The sequence below is a fragment of the Pteronotus mesoamericanus genome, unplaced genomic scaffold (genome assembly GCF_021234165.1).
Source record: "Pteronotus mesoamericanus isolate MK-2021 breed Mesoamerican mustached bat unplaced genomic scaffold, CSHL_Meso_final contig_263, whole genome shotgun sequence".
NCBI lineage: Eukaryota > Metazoa > Chordata > Mammalia > Chiroptera > Mormoopidae > Pteronotus > Pteronotus mesoamericanus.
The window spans coordinates 7,167,900-7,187,149 of record NW_026555112.1 but is presented as its reverse complement, the minus strand read 5'-3'; the positions used below and the strand labels follow the sequence as shown (position 1 = coordinate 7,187,149).

Genomic DNA, 19,250 nt, shown 5'->3' with positions numbered 1-19,250 from the left:
TACCCCTGTGCATAGGGTTCTCAATAAAAACCTTTGGACATGGGGACTTGGAGCTTTTTCTCTACTAGAGAGAAGAGTTCTTTCCTCTCTCCTGCAAACAGAGAAATTTTCTGCGACGATTCATTTCATTTGCCCCCGTCCGTGACAGCCCTGGGCCGGGCTCTGCAGGATCAGAGGCCTCACTCCCACTTCTGCTGGCCCCGCACAGGGACCCTCAGATCCAGGAGCCCCGCGCTCCCCGTGGCAGGTCATTCTTCTATAGGTACCCAATGAAATCTGAATTTCATTACAATTTGAAATTCACCATTATCCACTCAAAATATATGAATAAGAATTTACCTAATAGGTGAAATTTTATTTTTTTCTTAAATCCTATTTCCATTCCCTATCACACACAGAAATTTATCCCAATGCAATGTATTTTGTTTTTAAAAGCATCTTATTAAACTTTGCAATAAAAAATATGAATATAAATTAAAACTAAATCTGTTTTTTAAAAATTTTCTATGACCATAAGGCCCTAAGTGTTAAAATGCTAGTTTCTGTAGATTGAATAAAATGGACAAATATTATTAGTACACAATTTACAAATAGTTATTAAACACAAAAGTTCATATTAATTAGAAATGCATTTATTAATTAGATAGATGGGATTTTTTTTTACCTCTGTTAGTTCACATAGAATTTACTTATTGCTATAATGAGTCAGAAGCAAGCATTTACTCTATTTGTGTTTTTTAAAAAAGTTTTATAGTTGTAGGTGCTGAGAAAACTTATTGACAAAAATAGACAAATATGAATATAAGGTTCATTATAGCAATGCAATTCAATTACTTGAACATCTTCAGATTACTTACCACAAGTCTATAGTAATCTATCAAAATTATTTTAATGAACAATTAGATGTTTATTTTCTTCATAGCTTTTATCACAAAAAATTATGTTCTTTCTTTATTTGATGTTTCCCTTCCTGCCTCCTTACCCATATACCAGGTTGCAGTTGCCACAAAAGCAGGACACTTGATTGTTTTCTTAGAATAGTGTCTGGCAGACAATCTTAGTGATTCTGTGAGAACAAGGGATGGGGAAAGACTGGATATTTAGTTGACCAGGTTCTCCATGAGCTCAGCTGTTGAAGCTTCCTTCTTTTCTACAAATAGCCTCTATGTTGTTTCAGTAAAACACAGATTCTCCTCTTGTCCACAAAAGCACAACAGAGGTACCTGTCCAATTCTCCTATATCTCTGGCCCCAGGTGTACTTGGCAGCCACCCCCGCCCCCCATCCTCTACACAGCAGGTTCTCCCAATAGATCCCGCAGTAATTAAATAGCCATCTATGGTGACTTTGGGTGATTTTAATCTGTCTGGTGTGTCCGTCAACCTTTATTTATTCCCCAGATGTGTGTTCCTTAAGGGAAACTTTCCAGAAAGCTCCAATGACACTTTAACTTACAGTCTCATGCCATTTAAAGGTCTACAAATTGCACTTCCATATTTAATTTTCATCCTTACCCTAGCTTTGTGAGGTGTGGAGGACAGGTGTTATCGTTTCTCAATTCAAAGATGAAGAAACTGAGGCCCAGGCAAGTACAGAAACATGCCCAATATCATCACATCACGAGCACATGTCTGAGTATGGGTTTGAAAGCCATGTCTAGAAGTAATATAGGTTTGAACTTAAATCCAGTTTGCTTCAGAAGTTTACTGTAAGAAAGTACCTTAACTTCTCTGAGCTTAAGTTTACTCAGTAAAATGGCACCATTAAGAACATCTGATATCAGGGGAAATTATTATATTTATAGCCTTAGCACTTGTGAATATGTTGCCTTTCCTGCCATAAGAAGATATTATTATTATCCTCATCTTAAATATGAGAAAACCAAGGCATCACAGAGCAGAATAGTATAGTCCCCAAGAGTGCGGATTTGAGAGGCAAGTTGCCTAAGCCCAAGTCCTGGCTCTATCACTAATTAGCTAAGTGACTTTGGACATGTTACTTAATACCAGCCTAGCACAAGGTAAAGGTCAATATACATCAATTAATATTATTAGGCAGCTTTTCCAAGGCCACAAACAGTGGCAGTACTCAGGTTAAAGCTAGTCAGTCTGTGTCTAGAGACCATCCTCTGAAACATAATACTAAATTTTATTTAGAGCCAGAAAATCAGAAAGAGATACAAAAGTGTTTATGCTCAACAATGCTTCTTTGCCATGAGGACAATGTTTCTTTAGAAAGCAATACTGTGGTCAGATAGGCAGTAAGGCAACCCAGCTTTATTTGGATTAAAGTTTCTGAAAGAATCCCAGGAGTTCATTTTGGGTAGAGCCTCTAGTATGGGAGCTTGAAAATAAGGGACAGATATTTCTAAGGCAAATGACGCCATGTGTTTACCTAGCAGCAATGTGACTTGTATACTGTGGATACTCATTCTATCCTGGGAACTAGCCAACTGGCCAACCTAGATGTCAGCCCACTGATCACACCCAGGCAGAATCCATGCTCCCTTCTCTGTTTCTATGTACTTTTGTCTCAGGGTCATACTAATTAGACTCACTCTTCCCTCTGGTAAACTGAATCCAGGAAGTCCCATCTCTTCTGCCAAGGGAGAGAGGTCCCTGTCCACATTCTTGGCCTGGAGCAAAGATAGGATTTCCTCTTTTCAGCTGATGTTGGGTGTTACCTGTGGTAACTGCTAGATGACAATAAATGGACTGCACTGACCTAACCTCAGTGTCTTCCAACAGCCAGCTCTCCCCTTTGCGAGTAGACCCGACAGCAACACCAATACCAACAATCACATCTCACATGCACTGAACAATCACTACATTTGTTTGCTGAAACCTGTTTTGTATTTGCAGGATGCCACCTCACTAACCTTGGTTAGAAATCGCTATACCGCAGGATGTCTACCGTCTCTTTTCAGCTTCCAGATTCTAAAAATTCTGTGTTATTTGATCTCTTACGATTCCTCTACAAAATGCGGTTGTTATTACTGTCAATACTTTGAGTGAGAGATAACAGTTCTTGAACACTAATGCCATTGTGTTAAGTACTATATATGCAATAGCATTTTGATCTCTAGGAAAATAACCTGTTAGGTGCGTATGTATTATTATTATCCCTAAGTTGCAAGTGAGAAAACCAAAGTAGAGCAAGATTAAATACATCTCTCAAAGTTACACAGTTTATAATGGGGGAAGCGGATGAGAACTCCACCTGTCTGACTCTGGCCTACCCGCTATACTGCGGGAGTTGCTCCTTCCAAGATACTCATGAACAGGAGAGTTCGATTTATCTCTGTATGCATATCTGGGGTTAAAGTTTTTGCTGTACATTACATTGTCCTCAATCCATAATCAGATTCCCAGACATATTCTCAGGAAATAGAGATCTGCCTGTCAGATTCTTGCATAACAATGGAAACGATGGTATTTATTTTCAGTGCAGATGAAAAACTTGCTTCGAATCCTCTTTTGGAAGCTGGGAAAGTATGAACAGTATGTTATGGACTGGATTTCAGACAAACAAGGTCATTTAAGTTACAGGGTGATAGGGGTCCAAATTGAGTCCATACTTGGTTACTAGGTGGTAAGAGTTAAGACCTCATAATTTCAGAGGAAATGGGCTTCTCCAAGGCAGTGTTTGAAGGAAATAATTCAGAAGCAGCGCATGCCACCATCATGACCACCACAAAACACTACGCATCTCTGTCGTCATTTGGGTCCTCCCAGAGGCAGACTCTGAGGAAAGGGTTCTAGTGCACATAGTTTATTTAGGAAGTGAAGATAGAAACATAAAGGTGGGGGGGAAGCAGTAGTGTTATCAAGCAGCTATTATTGTGGGCAACTGAGCTTAATTTCCCTGAGGAAGTGCTGGGAGCCAGGTTTTAAAAAAAAAAAAAAAGATAACTTGACCAACTTTTATCGATCATTGGCAGAAAGCTGATGAAGGTTAATTCCCAGGCTCTTGTGGTCTACCAGAAAGGTGAGCAAAGTGCTCTAGAGTCCAGATAACACTTTCAAGAAGACAAGCGCAGGAGCTGGCGGTTAGTAGTCAGCCTTCTTGCATGGATGCAGAAAGGCCAAAGGATATGCGTGAGTCACTGCCAGCTTCTGAATCAATTTTGCTTCTAGGGGGCAAGAGACATGGAGTATCTAACATTTACTGAATGCTTAGAAACTCATTTAATTATCACAGCTGCCACATAAGGTGGGCACTATTATTGTTGGCACTTTGTTATTATAAAGTACACAGAAGTAACAATTGTTTGTGTGCAAAGAGCTGGTAAATGGTAAAGGCAGGAGTTGAATCCAGGGGGTCTTGACTTTAAAATCCATCATCTTATTCCATCTAAGTAGGCAGATTGCAGCTTCAGCCTCCTTAATCGATTCCCATTTCTCCAACTCCATTCTTCTTGGCCACACTGGATATATTAATCCAGAAAAGATGCAAGTTGCTTTTTATAGGTTTCCATTGCTCCTTGATTAGCAATTTCTAGGCAGTGTTAGTGATAATAATCTATACTTAGCACTTTCCTAAACTCTTTATAGATTTATCTTAGTTAATACTCTTATCAAACCTAACTGATGAGAGAACAGTATTATCACCTTACTGATGAGGGAACAGAAGCAAGATGTAGTAAATGAATTGTTTGAGGCCACCTATTCAAGGAATAGAAAACCCAAGTTTTAATTTGAATTCAACTTCCTTGGTTAATCACTATGTCCTCCTGTCTTAGTCAGAAATGGTTTACAAGGACAGAGTTTTGAGTATTCTGTAGCAATTGACAATTCTAGGAACTACCTTTACAATGAGACAAGGTTAGTTAGCATAGTTAATCTGGGGAAATGACAAAACTTCCTCTCTACTCAGTTTTGAATCAGAAGGTAGAAATAAGGAAGTATTCCATATGCCTCTTTCTTCCAAGTGAATGTATGTATCTCTGTGCTCTTGTTCAAAGGCATCAATAAAAAGGCTCACACTGGATGTAGGAAGGTCATATTCATGCAAATTTCCAGTTGAGACAAAGCACCCTTGGCCTTGGCAGCAGGTTTGGATTCTAGAGCATGGATCTTTGTTTCAAAGGATTAAATGGAAGAGATGCATCAGTAATTGACATCTTCATGTACTTGCTTTTTCTGATTTCAGTGATATTTTGTTTATTACAAAAATATTTAAATAAAGAAAATAAAAGCAACAGAAAAACAATGTTCAAATTATTTTTAATTATATCATTTTTCTTCTTATTAAAATAGTATATAAGGTAAAGAGTGAGAGCAGTTTCCAAACCCCATCAAAGCCCCAGGAGTAAGCCCTGTCGACATTCTGGTTTTCACCAATCTTTTATTTTCTGTGATTGATAGCATTTTTTTAATGAAAATGTGATCATGCTTTTTCTTTACTTAATAATATCTCCTAGACTTCCCGAAGAGTACCACTTTATTTTTTAGATCCTGCACAATATTCCAGCATAGAGATTATAATTCATCTAAACAATCTCTTACTGATGGATATTTGGCTAGTTTAAAAGTATTTGTTAATACAAAAAGTGCTACAAAAATCATCTTCATGTATCTTTTTGCAGTCCCCAATTTGGTGTCTTCTTAGAGCATTTAACCCTTGCCTAAAGATGTCAGGTAATTGGGATTTTCCCCATTGAATTTACTGGGTTAAGCCTAACTGATTATTTAGTTTTCAGATTCTCAAACTCCCTTCCAGAAATGCTTCCTGCCTCTGATTCTAGTTTAGATGCCCACAACCAGCAGCAATGGTTTAAATTATAAATTGCTAGAGGCAATAGGATGTCTGCATTCTCATTCTAATATGCAACCAGGAAGCAAACTTTGTGGGAATCTTTCCTCCTCTTTCTTCATCTTCTCTCCCTCCTCCCACCTTCACATAGATCCAAACTTCCACTCTGACCATTGTCTCCTGGGTCAGCCCTGAGTCCTTTTGGGTTCACAGAAACCAAAGCCTTAGAAGGTGTTACTCAGTTGAATTGAAATATGCTCCCCATAGCTCTCCCAACAGACACACACACACACACAGACACGCGCGCGCACACACACACACACACACACAGCCAGAAAGGTGCAGCTTTTTTTAACAAAGGCTGTATCTGTGAAAAGCTTCTTTAGTCTTGGAAAAACAGGAATACTTTTTCTCCTTGAGCTTTTGGCCCCTACACTTAAACTGGAAGCCAGCGAAGAAGACCAGCCTGAAGCAGACAGATCGCACATTTGCTCCCTAATTTCCCGCAGAAGGCAAGAACCCCTTCTACAGGACCTGGAGATTAGCATATCTGGAAAGAGGGGCGGTGGGGAGCGTGGAGACTACCCAGTGGTTAGTAAAACTGGGGAAAGGGCCATCATGGGTGAAGAAATTCCGTATCTCACCAAACTCTGTCACCAAAGGGCCAGGTGAGGCGGAGCTGGGGATGGGGTGTGAAGGGGAAAGCAGGGTGGCTGGGCTTATAGTCCTGGGGAGTATCAGCCCCACTGTGCAAAGAGGCTCCTGACAGGTTTCTTTCCCCTTTTCCTCACTTGGAAGCCAATACAGACCCAAAGCAAAGTGGTCCCTCCAAGACACACTGGTTTGACATGCCAGCCTCCCTCGGAAGGATAAGCAAGGTCACCTCCACCCTGAGTCTCCCCAGGCCCTCGGCTGCCTTCTCCCCACTGTAATCTCCCTGGGTGCTGCCTTTCAGACGCAGAAGCTGAGTTCCCAGAGAGCAGCAGATCTCGGTCTTTATCTGATACCCCTTTCTCGGTTCTCGGGCTCTGACCCTTGCTGGGGCTCCTAGCTCAAGACGGGACTCAAAGCCCTTAACAAGACACCTGGCTGCGGGGGGTATGGAGGGCAGGAGGCGACCAATCCAGACAGCCACACTCCTGGTCACCCAAGCTGGAACTGGAGACTGCCCAGGCGACGAGGGGTAAAGGACGCGGGGCGGGAGCTGTCCGTGGTTCTGGCCAACGTGGACGCGTAGATAATTAAGGCCAAGGGCAGCCCGCCCATCTTCTGCTGAAGGGTTGGAGGGGCCTCGGGTTGTGGAGCAGGAATTAGTTTTAATTAACCTGCTCAAGGAATTGTTTTTTTTAATTTATTTAATCTTTATTTTATTTTTTCCATTACCACTTTGTCCCCTTATACCCCCCCACCCCCAAGAAATCACCACACTGTTGTCCATGTCCATGAGTCCTTTTTCCTGTTTGCTCAATCCCTCCACCCCCTAACCTCCCCCACCTTATAGCTGGCGTCCTGCTCTCCATCTATGAGTCTGTCCCCATTTCCCTTGTTAGGTCAGTCTGTTCATTCGATTTCACATATGAGTGAAATTATATGGTATTTTTCTCTCTCTGACTGGCTGATTTCAATACTAATTTGAAAGAATATAAAGAGCCCTTATGCTTGTTGCAGAATTATTTACAATTGCCAAGATATGGAGGAGGCCCAAGTGTCCAGTAGATAAATGGGTCAAACAACTATGGGACATTTACACAGTAGAATATTACTTGGCCTTAAAAAAAAAGAAGAAGAAGAAAGTTTTATCTTGTCTAATGGTGTGGATGGACGTGGAATTGGTTTTAAGTAACCCAGTTGCTGGCAAGATCTGAGGGCCACATTTCAACGCCCTCCAGAGCATATGTTGTTGCCTGGGTGAATATGAAATTTTCTTTTCATGTCCCCCCTCAGTGCCATCTGCTTTTTTGGATTTAAAATACTTTAACCAGTTTGATGCCTCTCACCCTTCTCCCTCTCAGAATCTCTGCCTACCCCATTTCCCTCCTCTGTGCCACCTCCTGGCCTAGGTGGAAAAACGCCAGGTGTGTGCTGCATAAGCACGTGGTCATTTTCAGCTTTACTTGTGATCCCCAGGCCCTCAGACTGGCCCTGGTAAATCCAGGGTAGGCTACTCCCAGGGCTGGCCTAAAACCCACTACCCTGGTCTGTATGTTGAGGAGAGAGAACTTTTAATTTCATCAAATAGAAATTGGATCTTTGGAATGCTGAGGTTTGAGCCTCTTAAAATGGAGCTTGTGTCCGTAGTTCCACCTGAGCTAATTCTGAGCCAAGACTAAAAAAATGAAAGATTCCCCCTTTTAGCTCAAAGAGCTCCAGGAGAGGGAGGAGAAAAGGAGGTTCAGGAATTGGGTGGTGCATAGATGGAAACATGGCCTTGCTGAATCATTGTCAGTGATATCTTGGACAAGGGTTTGATGTCCAAAATATATAAAGAATTCATATGACTCCACTCCAGGAAGACAAACAATACAATTTAAAAAATGGGTAAAGGGCCTGAATAGACACTTCTCCAAGGAGGACATACATACACAGGGCCCAGAGACATGTGGATGGATGTTCAGCATCCCTAGCCATCAGAGATGCAAATTAAACCCACAATGAGATACCACTTCATATCTATCAGAATGGTCATCATAAACAAATCAACAAATAACAATAACCAAGTGCTGGAAGCAACCTAAGTGCCCATCAGTAAATGAGTGGATAAAAAAACTGTGGTACATTTACACAGTGGAATGCTATGCAGCAGAAAGAAAGAAGGAGCTCCTACTCTTTCACAACAGCATGGATGGAACTGGAGAGCATTATGCTAAGTGAAATAAGCCAGATGGGGAAAGACCATATGATCTCACCTATTACTAGAACCTAATCAACAAAATGAACAAGCAAGCAAAATATAGCCGGAGACACTGAAATAAAGAACAAACGAACAGTAACCAGAGGGGAGGGGGAAAAGGAGGGAGGAAAGAAAGAGAAATGACTAGTTAAAGAATGTGTATGAGTGACCCAAAAAACCACTTGTTTTGTAAATTTATTACTGATGGCCATTTCTGATTGGTGTGAGGCAGAATCTCATTGTGGTTTTAATCTGCACCTCGCCAATCGCTGGTGATGTTGAGCATCTTATATGTCTGTGGACCATCTGTATGTCCTCCTTGGAGAAGTGTGTATTCAGGTCGTTTGCACATATTTCAATTGGACTGTTTGTCTTCCTGGTGTTGAGCTTATGAGTTCTTTATACATTTTGGAGATCAAATCCTTGTCCAATATATCATTGGAAAATAAGCTCTCTTATACAGTCAGTTCCCTTTTCATATACCCATCTTAAATTGTTAGATACAATTAAATTTTATTTTTAAATCATGATTATTCTATTATAGTTGTCTCAATTTTTCCCCTTTGTGTTAGATACAGCTAAGAATTATTGAGAGGTTTCTATACACACAAGATGTTATTTGACCTTTGTGACAGTCTTATGAGGTAGGCATGACACTTTCACATTTTAAAGACAAGAAATTGAGACTTGGGAGATTAAGAGTCTCTCTCCAAGTAGATTCAGCTTGATGGAAAATCAGCATTTAAATCGAGATTGCCAGAGCAGTGCTATTAAAAGATTTATATCTTCCATCTCAAATAGTGTCAGGTAGCAATGCCCCACTAACCAAAACAGGGTACCTGACTTTTGTCTTTATAAACACTCGAAGGGAATAAATGTTGTGCTTGTCCATTCTTTCTTTTCTTTCTTCAGTCAAAATTCATTCCAAGTCTGTAGTGAGTGAGACAATCCTCAGAGTTGTGTCTCTTTGTCTGTGTACGGACTCCTGCTGGGCTCCTTACCCCTCCTGACTTCTGCTCCATAAAAAGATAGGCTTTGGGGCTTGACCACCGGGTTCCCTGCCCGGGATATCCCCGGGAGACCGGGTGGGGGTGCGGGGCGGGCGGGGGGGGGGGGGCAGGGGGTGCTGTCCTCGGTGCTGAGAAACTCTGCTGAGGAAGGCACGGATAGCTCGGTCCGGTCTGTTCTCTCTCATCTCCCGCCTCAGGCATACTCTTTTAGGAGCCCGGTCGAGGTCCTAAAACCGCTAATTTGTAATCCCAGGCTGCCCTCTGCACCGAGAAACAGATCTCTCCCACCCCCACCAAGAGGAACTCTGAAGAGAGTCTCTTGTCTCCTTGATTTTCCCAATGACATTCTGGGAATGAAAAGTTTGGGAAACGTTTCCTCCTTATCTATCCGGATATTAGATTATTTTGGTTTGGCCAAGGAAGGGGAGCTCATTGAGTTCCTCAGTCTCTGGCAGACATTGGAGAAGCTCGAAAACCTTCCTAGGCTGATAGTTATCCTTTGCAATTAATGCTGTTTTTCCAGGCTAATTCTTCACTTCTGGGTGGTGCTAGTGCCTGGAGGCCATGTATGGAACAGTTTTAAAGCGTTTCCCCAGCCCCGGCACAGTAGGTGGAGGCTGAAAGAAAGGGTCAACCACTTTGTGCCTTCACTGACAGAGTCCCGCACTCAGTCCCAACTCATCCTGTAGCTTCTTAGAGTTCAAAGGAAAAGGGTGTGTGTGCGTGGGTGTGTGTGTGTGTGTGTGTGTGTGTGTTTGAGAGAGAGAAAGACAGAAAGAGAGCACACTCCACTGGGAAGAGGAAGCGTTGATGAAATATTTTTCTCTTTCCTTTGCCAAGTTCATTTTTATAAGTTTTCTTATTTTGTCTCCTCTGTGATTTTTTTTTTTTTTTGCAATTGTGAGGGAAATCACTCATTACTTTCTGACTGCTTCAGCCCCACGAGAGAAAACAAAGTAGTTTCATGATGAATTTTCCTTTTATTAACAAACATTTAGTATGCATTCCCATGGTGAAGTTATTATTGAAACAATGTAAATGCAAACTACCTAAGCATAATATAGTGCAAGCTTAGTATAAGGGATATTTTTGTCTTAAAAATCATAACTTCAATGATGACACAAAATTGTCAATAGTTTTTAAAAGGGAAAATTGCAACTTTAGTTGTTTCTCAACTTTTTCTTGTGCAAAGTTTGTGAGAGACACTCTTTACTACACTCCTTATAATTCAACTCACAGAGAAATTTTTTAAAAATTATTGAAAGCTAAGGCTTTCAGAGGAGAAAAAAGTAGTCAAAGGTTCTTGTTTTTTATGAAACACAATTAAATTACATGACTTAGATACATAGAATTAAAAGTTAGATCCCTCCTTTCAGAAACTTATTGAGCACTAACACTACACACTGATAGTGTCCTTAGATGTATTTCTTTTGTTTAGACACAGCAGTTAGCTGTCTGTAAAACATTACCATTATTTCTAAAAAAACTGCTCATTTAGTGGATATTAAGCAGATGATAATACTACATACAGAAATGTATTGAATCTCTTTGTTGTAGGCTGGGCGTTTATATCCAGATGAAAAAGACTAAGTTCTGAGTAGCACATTACTAAAAATTCAAAGATTATCTTTCATTTAGTATGTAATTTCTTCTTGACAAAATTACAACCTACCCTAAGCTTTGACTTCAAACACACTAAATTATTTTCAGTAGGACTAAAAGCCGCTACAAAATAAAATATTCAGACTAAAAAAACTATAAATATTTCATTTCCAAAGTCAAGAAATTATCTAATTTACATTTAATGTGACATAAACAAATATTTATCAAAATAGTCCCTTTGCAAAATATATGGGCTCTCGAGGAACACCAGTGAAAAAGTCCATTTCCATTTTTAGAATTTGTGCTTGTAAATGGGTTCTACAAAGGCAGGAAGAAAAAGATACTGACCTGAAAGTCCCAGCTCCAAAGCAATGAAACCTCAGACACATTCAGACCAAATTACTCTTTCCACCGAGTTGGCATATTTAGGTGGGTATTATTACACCCTATTAGTGAATTAGGGACATCTGTTTAAAGGTACGTGTTAGTATTTGAATAGTATGTCAGGGTTGGAAGGGACATTGATTCATCCAGTGTAACTCCCTTATTGTTAGAGTAAAACCGAGGTCCAAAGTTGGCAAGCGATTTGTGTGAGGGCTGATCACTCGAAGTCAGGTTTTCTCAAATCTAATGTACCCAGGAAACTTGGATGGGCATAAAATATCACCTGGGGCACTTAAAAATGCAGGTGTCTGTGCCCCATCCTCAGATATTCTAGGTGGGTAGAGCTGGGACACAGCTGGTCTGAGGATCACACTTAAAGAAATGCGATGAAAATCCTTTAAGATTTAACTATTTCTAAAATGAAATGTTAAAATAGTGTGAAAAGTATTCCAAAGTATAGCTTATTTTTCAGACATTGTTGCTCTCCCTGCTCTCTCAGATATCCAGTGTTCATGTAAAAGTTGAAGTCTGTTGACTATCCAGACATGACTTAGATTATCACAATGAGCCTCTGCAAAGGGTTGGCAATTAGAGGCTCAGATTATTCTTTCATGTCACAAGATTCTCCAGCTAATATATTTCTAAGGCAATGAGAGAAAGATTTCATTCCAAGAACTGTTTGGAAGTGCAAAATTTTGTAACCACTTAAGTTTTTAAACATAATTAAAAACTCTCATTTGGTAATTAATAAAGCATTCCCTTACTCATTCAATGATTATTTATTGACTACCTACCGGCCTGGCTTTTAGTTAACATCTGTTTTATCTTAAGAGTCTTCAAAATGTCTCCCCAAACAAATTTTACAATTACTGGAAAATGGTTGTGCAAGTTGTAGGAGTCAGGCGGGGAGTTCTATTATCTCCCACAGCAGTATTTATGGTTGCAATAAAACATACAGAGATGTGTTGATATTATACTATGAACTTTAATGTTTATAAGTATTTAATAAGGTCCTGAATTAAAGAAAATCTTCATAGGTAACATAACAAAGCAGTTATTGAATCACAGATTACTGAAATAGAAAATGACCCTTGTAGGCTAAGATTTATGTAAATCCAAAAGTTCAATTCTAATCACAGGCTTGTGTTTTACACTGAGTGATAGCTATTCCTTTAGGAATTCTCCATGGTAAATATGAAGTTTGAAAGAAGCAGGTTACAAATTTTAATTAACTTTGATGAAACATAACAGATTATTAATTTTAACTCAATTGAGAATATGTGATTATCATCTCTAAATCAAAGAACCCCAAAAGATCTACCATTATGCTCTTGGGTATGTATTAATATACTGTCATTTCAAATTACTTAAACTTAGACTTATTTGTTAATACTCATCTTGCTAAAAAAAAATGACTTAAGGCTATCATTTCAAATTAAGGTTTGATTTTCAGACTTTTTCAGATAAAAGAAGTAGTTGGATTTCCATCAACAGATTCTCAATTGACAGACCCAGTTCTGTCTATGCCTTTATTTTCTGGAGGGCACTGCAAAGGATTCCAAAGTCACCTACAAAAAAAAGAAAAAGATGAACCACTCATATCATGAACAACAACACCCTTCAAGTGTCCACAAAGTGTAGAGCACTGGGAAATCATCAGGATGCATGGAGATGCTAGGTACTGCCCCAATCCTCAAGGAGCTCGTGGCTTAGCTCTGGCGATAGAATTTGGGCAGTTATGGCACAGGTAGTTACAAGTTTTAGGAAGTGCTAGAGCTACTAATGGAATTAGCTTCCTCTTTCCATAAGCTGTTTCTCAGCAAAGGAGTTCTCTCCCAGGAAAATCACATCGCCAGCTGTTCTGTTTCTCTTTTACATGACCATCCATTAATGCTTATAAGGAGCTAAGCCATTGAACATGAAAGTGTGCTTCATAAAAAACTCCTGTGTCAGAATCACCAGGGACCTTATTATAAACACAAACCCCCAAGTCCCATCACAAATTTAGTGAATTTAGTCTGGGGCTATGAATCGTGACTATTCATCTTTAACTATCACCCCAAGTGATCCTGATGCACACTAGGTTTGAAAATGCACAATCTAAGCAGATAACGCAGCCTAGACCACTGGCCTAAGATACGATGAAGCCACTCTTATTCATGCCATGTTTTTACCTGGAGATGATTTTCTCCTTACTTCAATATTTAATAAATTTCTTACCATTCCTATTGTGAAAACAAGAAACACAACCCTGTTTTTCTGGGAGAGGGAGTTACCTCAAAAGTATGTTACTTACTATTGATGGAGTCAGCCAAAATCTTAAGTTGTTGGGTATTGTCCAAGACCTCAATCCTTTGGGTGTATGGGTCATAATGAATAGAGAAGGGCCGCGGGATTGTAGCAGCAAAGCTCCTGAAACCAAAACCATAGATCTGAGTGAAGGGCAGCATTTGGGGTAAATGTAATTCTGCAAGATTTCTCAGTGGCATTTCACTTGGCTACTAGGAGCACTGAAAACTCATTAGAATAGGAGTTTAGAAGCCAGGCTGGGAAGTGAAGTGGAGTTTTAGCAGGGTCCTCTTGGAAACCCTTTGCTGTTTTTTTGTCTGTATGAATATACAAACACATGTATGCACATTATTTTTTTTGGTCACTTACCTCCAAAAAGACAGAGGCAGCTTACAATAAAAGCACAGGTTACAATAAGGCTAAAATTCTCATTGTTACATAAAATGTAATAAAACGAGTATAAAAAACCAGCTAAAGAATATTACAGAAAAAAATAAGCTCTGAGATGCTTCAAAGTCAGTGTGAGAAAGGAAATACAGCTCTCAAGAGTTGAAGAAAACACTACATTATTAATGAAATTTAGCATGGCTCGAGTGCCTCCTATGTACCAAGAACTCTGTTGAGTTCTAAATGTTCTGTGCTCTTTATAATTGTTATTCCTATTTTAATCTTCATAAAAACACTAGTAGAAAGGTACTATTATTATCCCCATTTTACAGATGAGGTTTGGGAAGTTAAGTGACTACCAAGACCACACTGGCGATATACTGTGAAGCTGGGAAAAGACCCAGATAATCTGATCCTTCACTAGGCCTGTGTTCTGTATTACTCTGGGTCTGGAAGAATTGTACTGTGAGAGCCTTATGAGGGACATCAAGCAATATAATTAACAAGATATTCCAAAGTGACCTATAAAATGCAGAGATATCACAAATGATATTTCTAAGTTGGCTTCTGGTGACAGTAGAAACTGCCATACTGAGAAGTCAATGACAAGGGAGGCTAGTAGGGCTCTCCAAGTTTAGCAAGAGTGGTGGAGCATAGTGGTTGCATACCCAAGTTCCAGAGCAAGAATGCCTGGGCTCACATCTGCCTCTTCCAATGACCACCCCTGTGGCCATGGGCAAGGGACCCTCTATCCCTCAGTTTCCTTATTCCTCTGTAAACATTGGAACAAGAGCAGGACTACCTCAGAGGGTTGTAGCAAGTGCAGTTACAGTACAGAGTACGCACTACACGTGTGCTAGCTGTTATCTTTTATTAGTGACTGGGGACTTGTGAAGCATAAACGGTTAAGTATACCTCTTCCCCTCTTCTCTGAAAAGAGATTTCTCAGCCTAGCTGGTGACATGAATCATGCCACACATATCTGATTTTGCTCTGCAGCTCGTCCCTTATTCCCATAGTGCACCTCACTTTTGCTTTGGGTCATCTACCTCTACCCCACCGATGTACCTGAGTTGAGTCTCAGGGCCCAGGCTTCCCTTGGCCAAGGAGTAGGAACATGACCATACTCAGCCTTGTCTCTGCCTAGAACTTGAATCTTGAAACTGAAAGAGGTTGGTGTTGGTTTATCTTAACTGGAAGCCTCTTGAGAATTCCAGAGATGCCCAGATTCCTTCCTTTTGTGAGCCTCCTTTTTTTAATTTAATTTTATTTTTGAGTCTTCTTTTTAGAATTCTCTTTGTCTCTGCAAGATGCCTCTCTGCAGCATGGAGCTTTTGTGGATGTCGCCTCTGGGCCCTGAACACCCACAACGCAAGTGGGATTCCAAAGGCTTTACAGGCCCAGTTCCCGGCAAGCTTTTCCCTGTGGGTCTGGGACTTATTACTTCTTGAATTAGGGAGTTGTCTCCAGTAGGTCCTATCCCAATGGGATCCCTGTGTGAAAGGTACTGGCTCTGAGCCCCACTGCCCATGTCCAAACCCTGGCCAAGCCACTTACTAGCTGCATGACCCTGAGTGAGTTACTTATACCCCTTTATGCTTCTGTACCCTCATTTGCAAACTTTGTAGCCTTATTTGAAGATTAAATGAATCAATATATGGAAGTATTTAGAATAGTGTTTAGTAATTATAAGTAATAGGCATCTTACCAGTTGTTGTTGCTGTTATTATTATTATCATTATTATTATTATTACTCAGGTGGAATGTTGCACTAATCCACTAAAACCCATAACCCTAATGGGCTCACAGGAATGGCAGAAGGGAACATTTAGGGGTTAGGGAGGGGTAGAGGCTTAGGAGAGAATTGGAAAAGAGTGGCAGGAAGGACTTCAGAACCTGGAAGAAAGGGGAGAAAGGGAGTCATTTTAAGCCAAACCGTGTAGACTCATGGTGAGAATTTTACCTTTCATGACCTCAGTCCAATGCATTGAAAGCTGACATGTTCAGCATCATAGGATCCCAGAGGCCTATATGCCTCATGTTTATCATCCTTCACTAATCATTTATTTTAAAAAGATATGGTAACAAATGGTGAGTATCAAGATAAGCATGTCCAGGTAGACCCTCTGCTTGGCCTATCTCCTGCTGATGAGAGAGTTGCTCAGGCAGGTTAATGGCAGAGCTATCAGCTCAGTGGGCTGAGAGTTTCACAGTCCTTGTATATTCCATCAACTTCTTGCTAGCTAGCACCCGAGGTTGGTGCATTTCCTAATTACTTATTGAGTGACTACGGTGCATCAGGCAATGTAAGGGCTGGGGGAAGAGCAGAAAACAAAAATGACAAAATCCTTATCCTTGTGGATTTTAAACCATATAATATATGAATAGTAGACATTAGTAAGTAGTAAAGAGAAAAATAAATCATAAGAGGGGGAAAGGAGTGCTGGGATGGTGCTAATTAGTTATTTTAAATATGTTGGTTAAAAAAAGATGCACGAAGGTTAAATGTGGGTGAAGATTTAAAGGAAATCAGGGAAAAAGTTATGCAGGTGTGTGGGAAAATAAAGCGAACAAGGGACTCCCCCAGATTATAAGATTTCGAAGAGAGATTTGGTGCAGGGACCTCTATGGCTACACTGTACCCACGGGGGTTCAATGTGTGGACTTGGTGGTTGCATTGAACGAGGATCAGGTGGCTGAGTAGTCTGCAGGGATTGGCTTCTCCAAGCAATAAGTTGTGAAACAGGGTCCCACTCAGGAGCCCCTCCCAACAGAGGGTGGGAAGGGACAAGTGTGGAAGGCTCTGTCTGCTGCACACTGTTGCTACGGGCATTGGGGTCCCCCTCCCGACCCACTATCCACAAATCAGGGGCATCAGATTAAGCCAGGAGGTCCCAAGAGCGGCTGACCCACCTTAGTTGCCAACTCACCTTACTTTCTCCTTGGCATCACTAAAACTCTCAGCCACAAAATACAGGGGCTGGAACTCTGTGACCGTGTAGTCCTGCACAGCTGTCTTCTCCATGTCCAGGGGCAGGAGCTTTGGCTTGTCTGACAAGCAGTACTGTAAATCCCAAGTAGAAAGTTTTCATAGTTAAATCAGGGCCAGCGGTCCCTGTTGCCTCCTACAAGCCATTTGTACACCTTCTCCCATCTCATCCTGTTTCCTTCTGCACCCCAGGCCAGTGCAGTAAGCTAAATTATTTCGCATCTACTAGATACCACCCTTTATAGCTCATCTAAAACTTACAGACAAGATAGAAAAGAATAATTCACTCCAACCATTTTCAAGTAAGGTGATCGATAGATGATGTGGGAGCCAACCACATTTTTCTGGCATGTGTGTACATACATCTGTATGCACAGTTCAGCCTTGGAATCAAGAGGCCCTTCTGTCCTGGGGACCTGCGTACGTGCAGTTCAATTTCTAACACCCACACTCATGATCAAATCATATCTGCTAAGGGGCCAATCACTTGAGGTTAATCCTCAGGATTGAGTCTCAGAATGGATATAAATGGGGTTTCCATAGCACCAAGAAAAAAAGAATCGTCAGCTGTTTCCCCCACTTTTAAATCCGTTGTTGGCTCCTGTTAGGGCCATACCTGTAATTCACCAAAGGATGACAGGAGCCCAGCTCCATATGCCTTTATGGAGTCTCCTTCTTTGCAGAGCCCAAACTCCACAGTAAACCAGTAAATCTGCAATGGAAAGTCAAGTTGAGAGCACACCCCAGGGAAGGTGAAGGCAGCAGAGGCCCCAGGATCAAGGACAAGCCTGCTCAGGTGAGAATTTGTGCAGGTCTCTTCTCTGAATCAGCATGACCTGGAGTTACCTCTCTGTCTCTGGTGTCTCACATTACACCATCACCTGTTGAATCAAGAGTCAGCTGAATGCAGGATGTAACAGGAAGCGTGGTAGCGGGGGAGAGTATTGAGGGAGCCCCAAAAGCATACCCCTAACAAATTCCTCTCTCTAGGACAGGAATTCCCCCCCCCACCACCACCACCACTTGTGCTTTCTTCTCCATGGTATCAACTAGAGTAAGATGTTCTCTTTAAGTTGATGGAAGCTATCAGGCATCTCCATCAAGCTCAACAGTGGGAGGCAGGGGATTGGGTGGTGATAGAATCAATGGGGGGGGGGGGTCATTCCCTCGCTTGTGCTAAACTTGGGCTGTTTCTAAATTACCCCATCAGTCACTGCTTCCACACACACACTTTATGCCCAAGAATTCCCAATGGTGATTATTGCAGCCTGTTGCTGTTTTCAAGGCACTTTGTTTAGAATCACATGTAAATATCTGCATGCAGCTGATTTCAAAATCAAACCATTAAAGAGAAGTAAAAATGTAAAATTTCACTTGTGCAAATATAACCCAGCACATTCTGATTTTCTTTCCACATGACCTGGCTTTCAGGGGAGGATAGAAACAAAAAACCTGAGGGCTAGAGCCCGTAACATTCCCACTACCCACCAGGGAAAACAGGAACTTACTGTGGCGAGTTTTTCAACATACTCATCAGGTGCACCCAAAGAGGCAAGGCCAATTTCCTGTAATTGTGGAGAAACAGAGTCATTGGCATGACTGGGGTCTGCCTATCTTCAACCTTTATCTTCAGTTTCAACCTTGTACTTGACCACAGAAAGGTGATAGTTAGCCTGATGCCCTCAAAAGAGCCCAGAGAGACCCTGATTTTTCTGTCAAGTCTTCCCTAACCACACATCATAGAACCCCAGATCTCTAGAGTAGGAGAAACAATTGGTCCTTTGTATCCATTTATAGATGAGTACACAGTGGCACAGAAAAGGGCAATGACCTGCTCAAGGTTACACAGTACTTTGTGTCTACAGCTTCATCTCTTGATTCCAACTCAGTGATTATTCTCCCACAGCAGAGGTGGAACATTCCTGAGTGCTAAGTGAGTCTTGATC

At 41.0% G+C, this 19,250-nt stretch overlaps 1 protein-coding gene across 1 annotated transcript in view; it reads right to left on the bottom strand.

Moving 5' to 3' along the window:
• Positions 1-12,602: 12,602 nt before the first annotated feature.
• The window catches only part of PAH (phenylalanine hydroxylase), a 53,042-nt gene continuing 46,394 nt past the window's right edge, over positions 12,603-19,250 (bottom strand). Inside the window, exons 9-13 of the mRNA XM_054574618.1 lie at positions 18,813-18,869; positions 17,921-18,016; positions 17,246-17,379; positions 13,936-14,051; positions 12,603-13,207 (exon numbers count right to left, since the gene is read on the bottom strand). Coding sequence (XP_054430593.1) covers positions 13,161-13,207; positions 13,936-14,051; positions 17,246-17,379; positions 17,921-18,016; positions 18,813-18,869 — 450 coding nt within the window. The 3' untranslated portion in view covers positions 12,603-13,160. The remainder of the gene's footprint in view (positions 13,208-13,935; positions 14,052-17,245; positions 17,380-17,920; positions 18,017-18,812; positions 18,870-19,250) is intronic.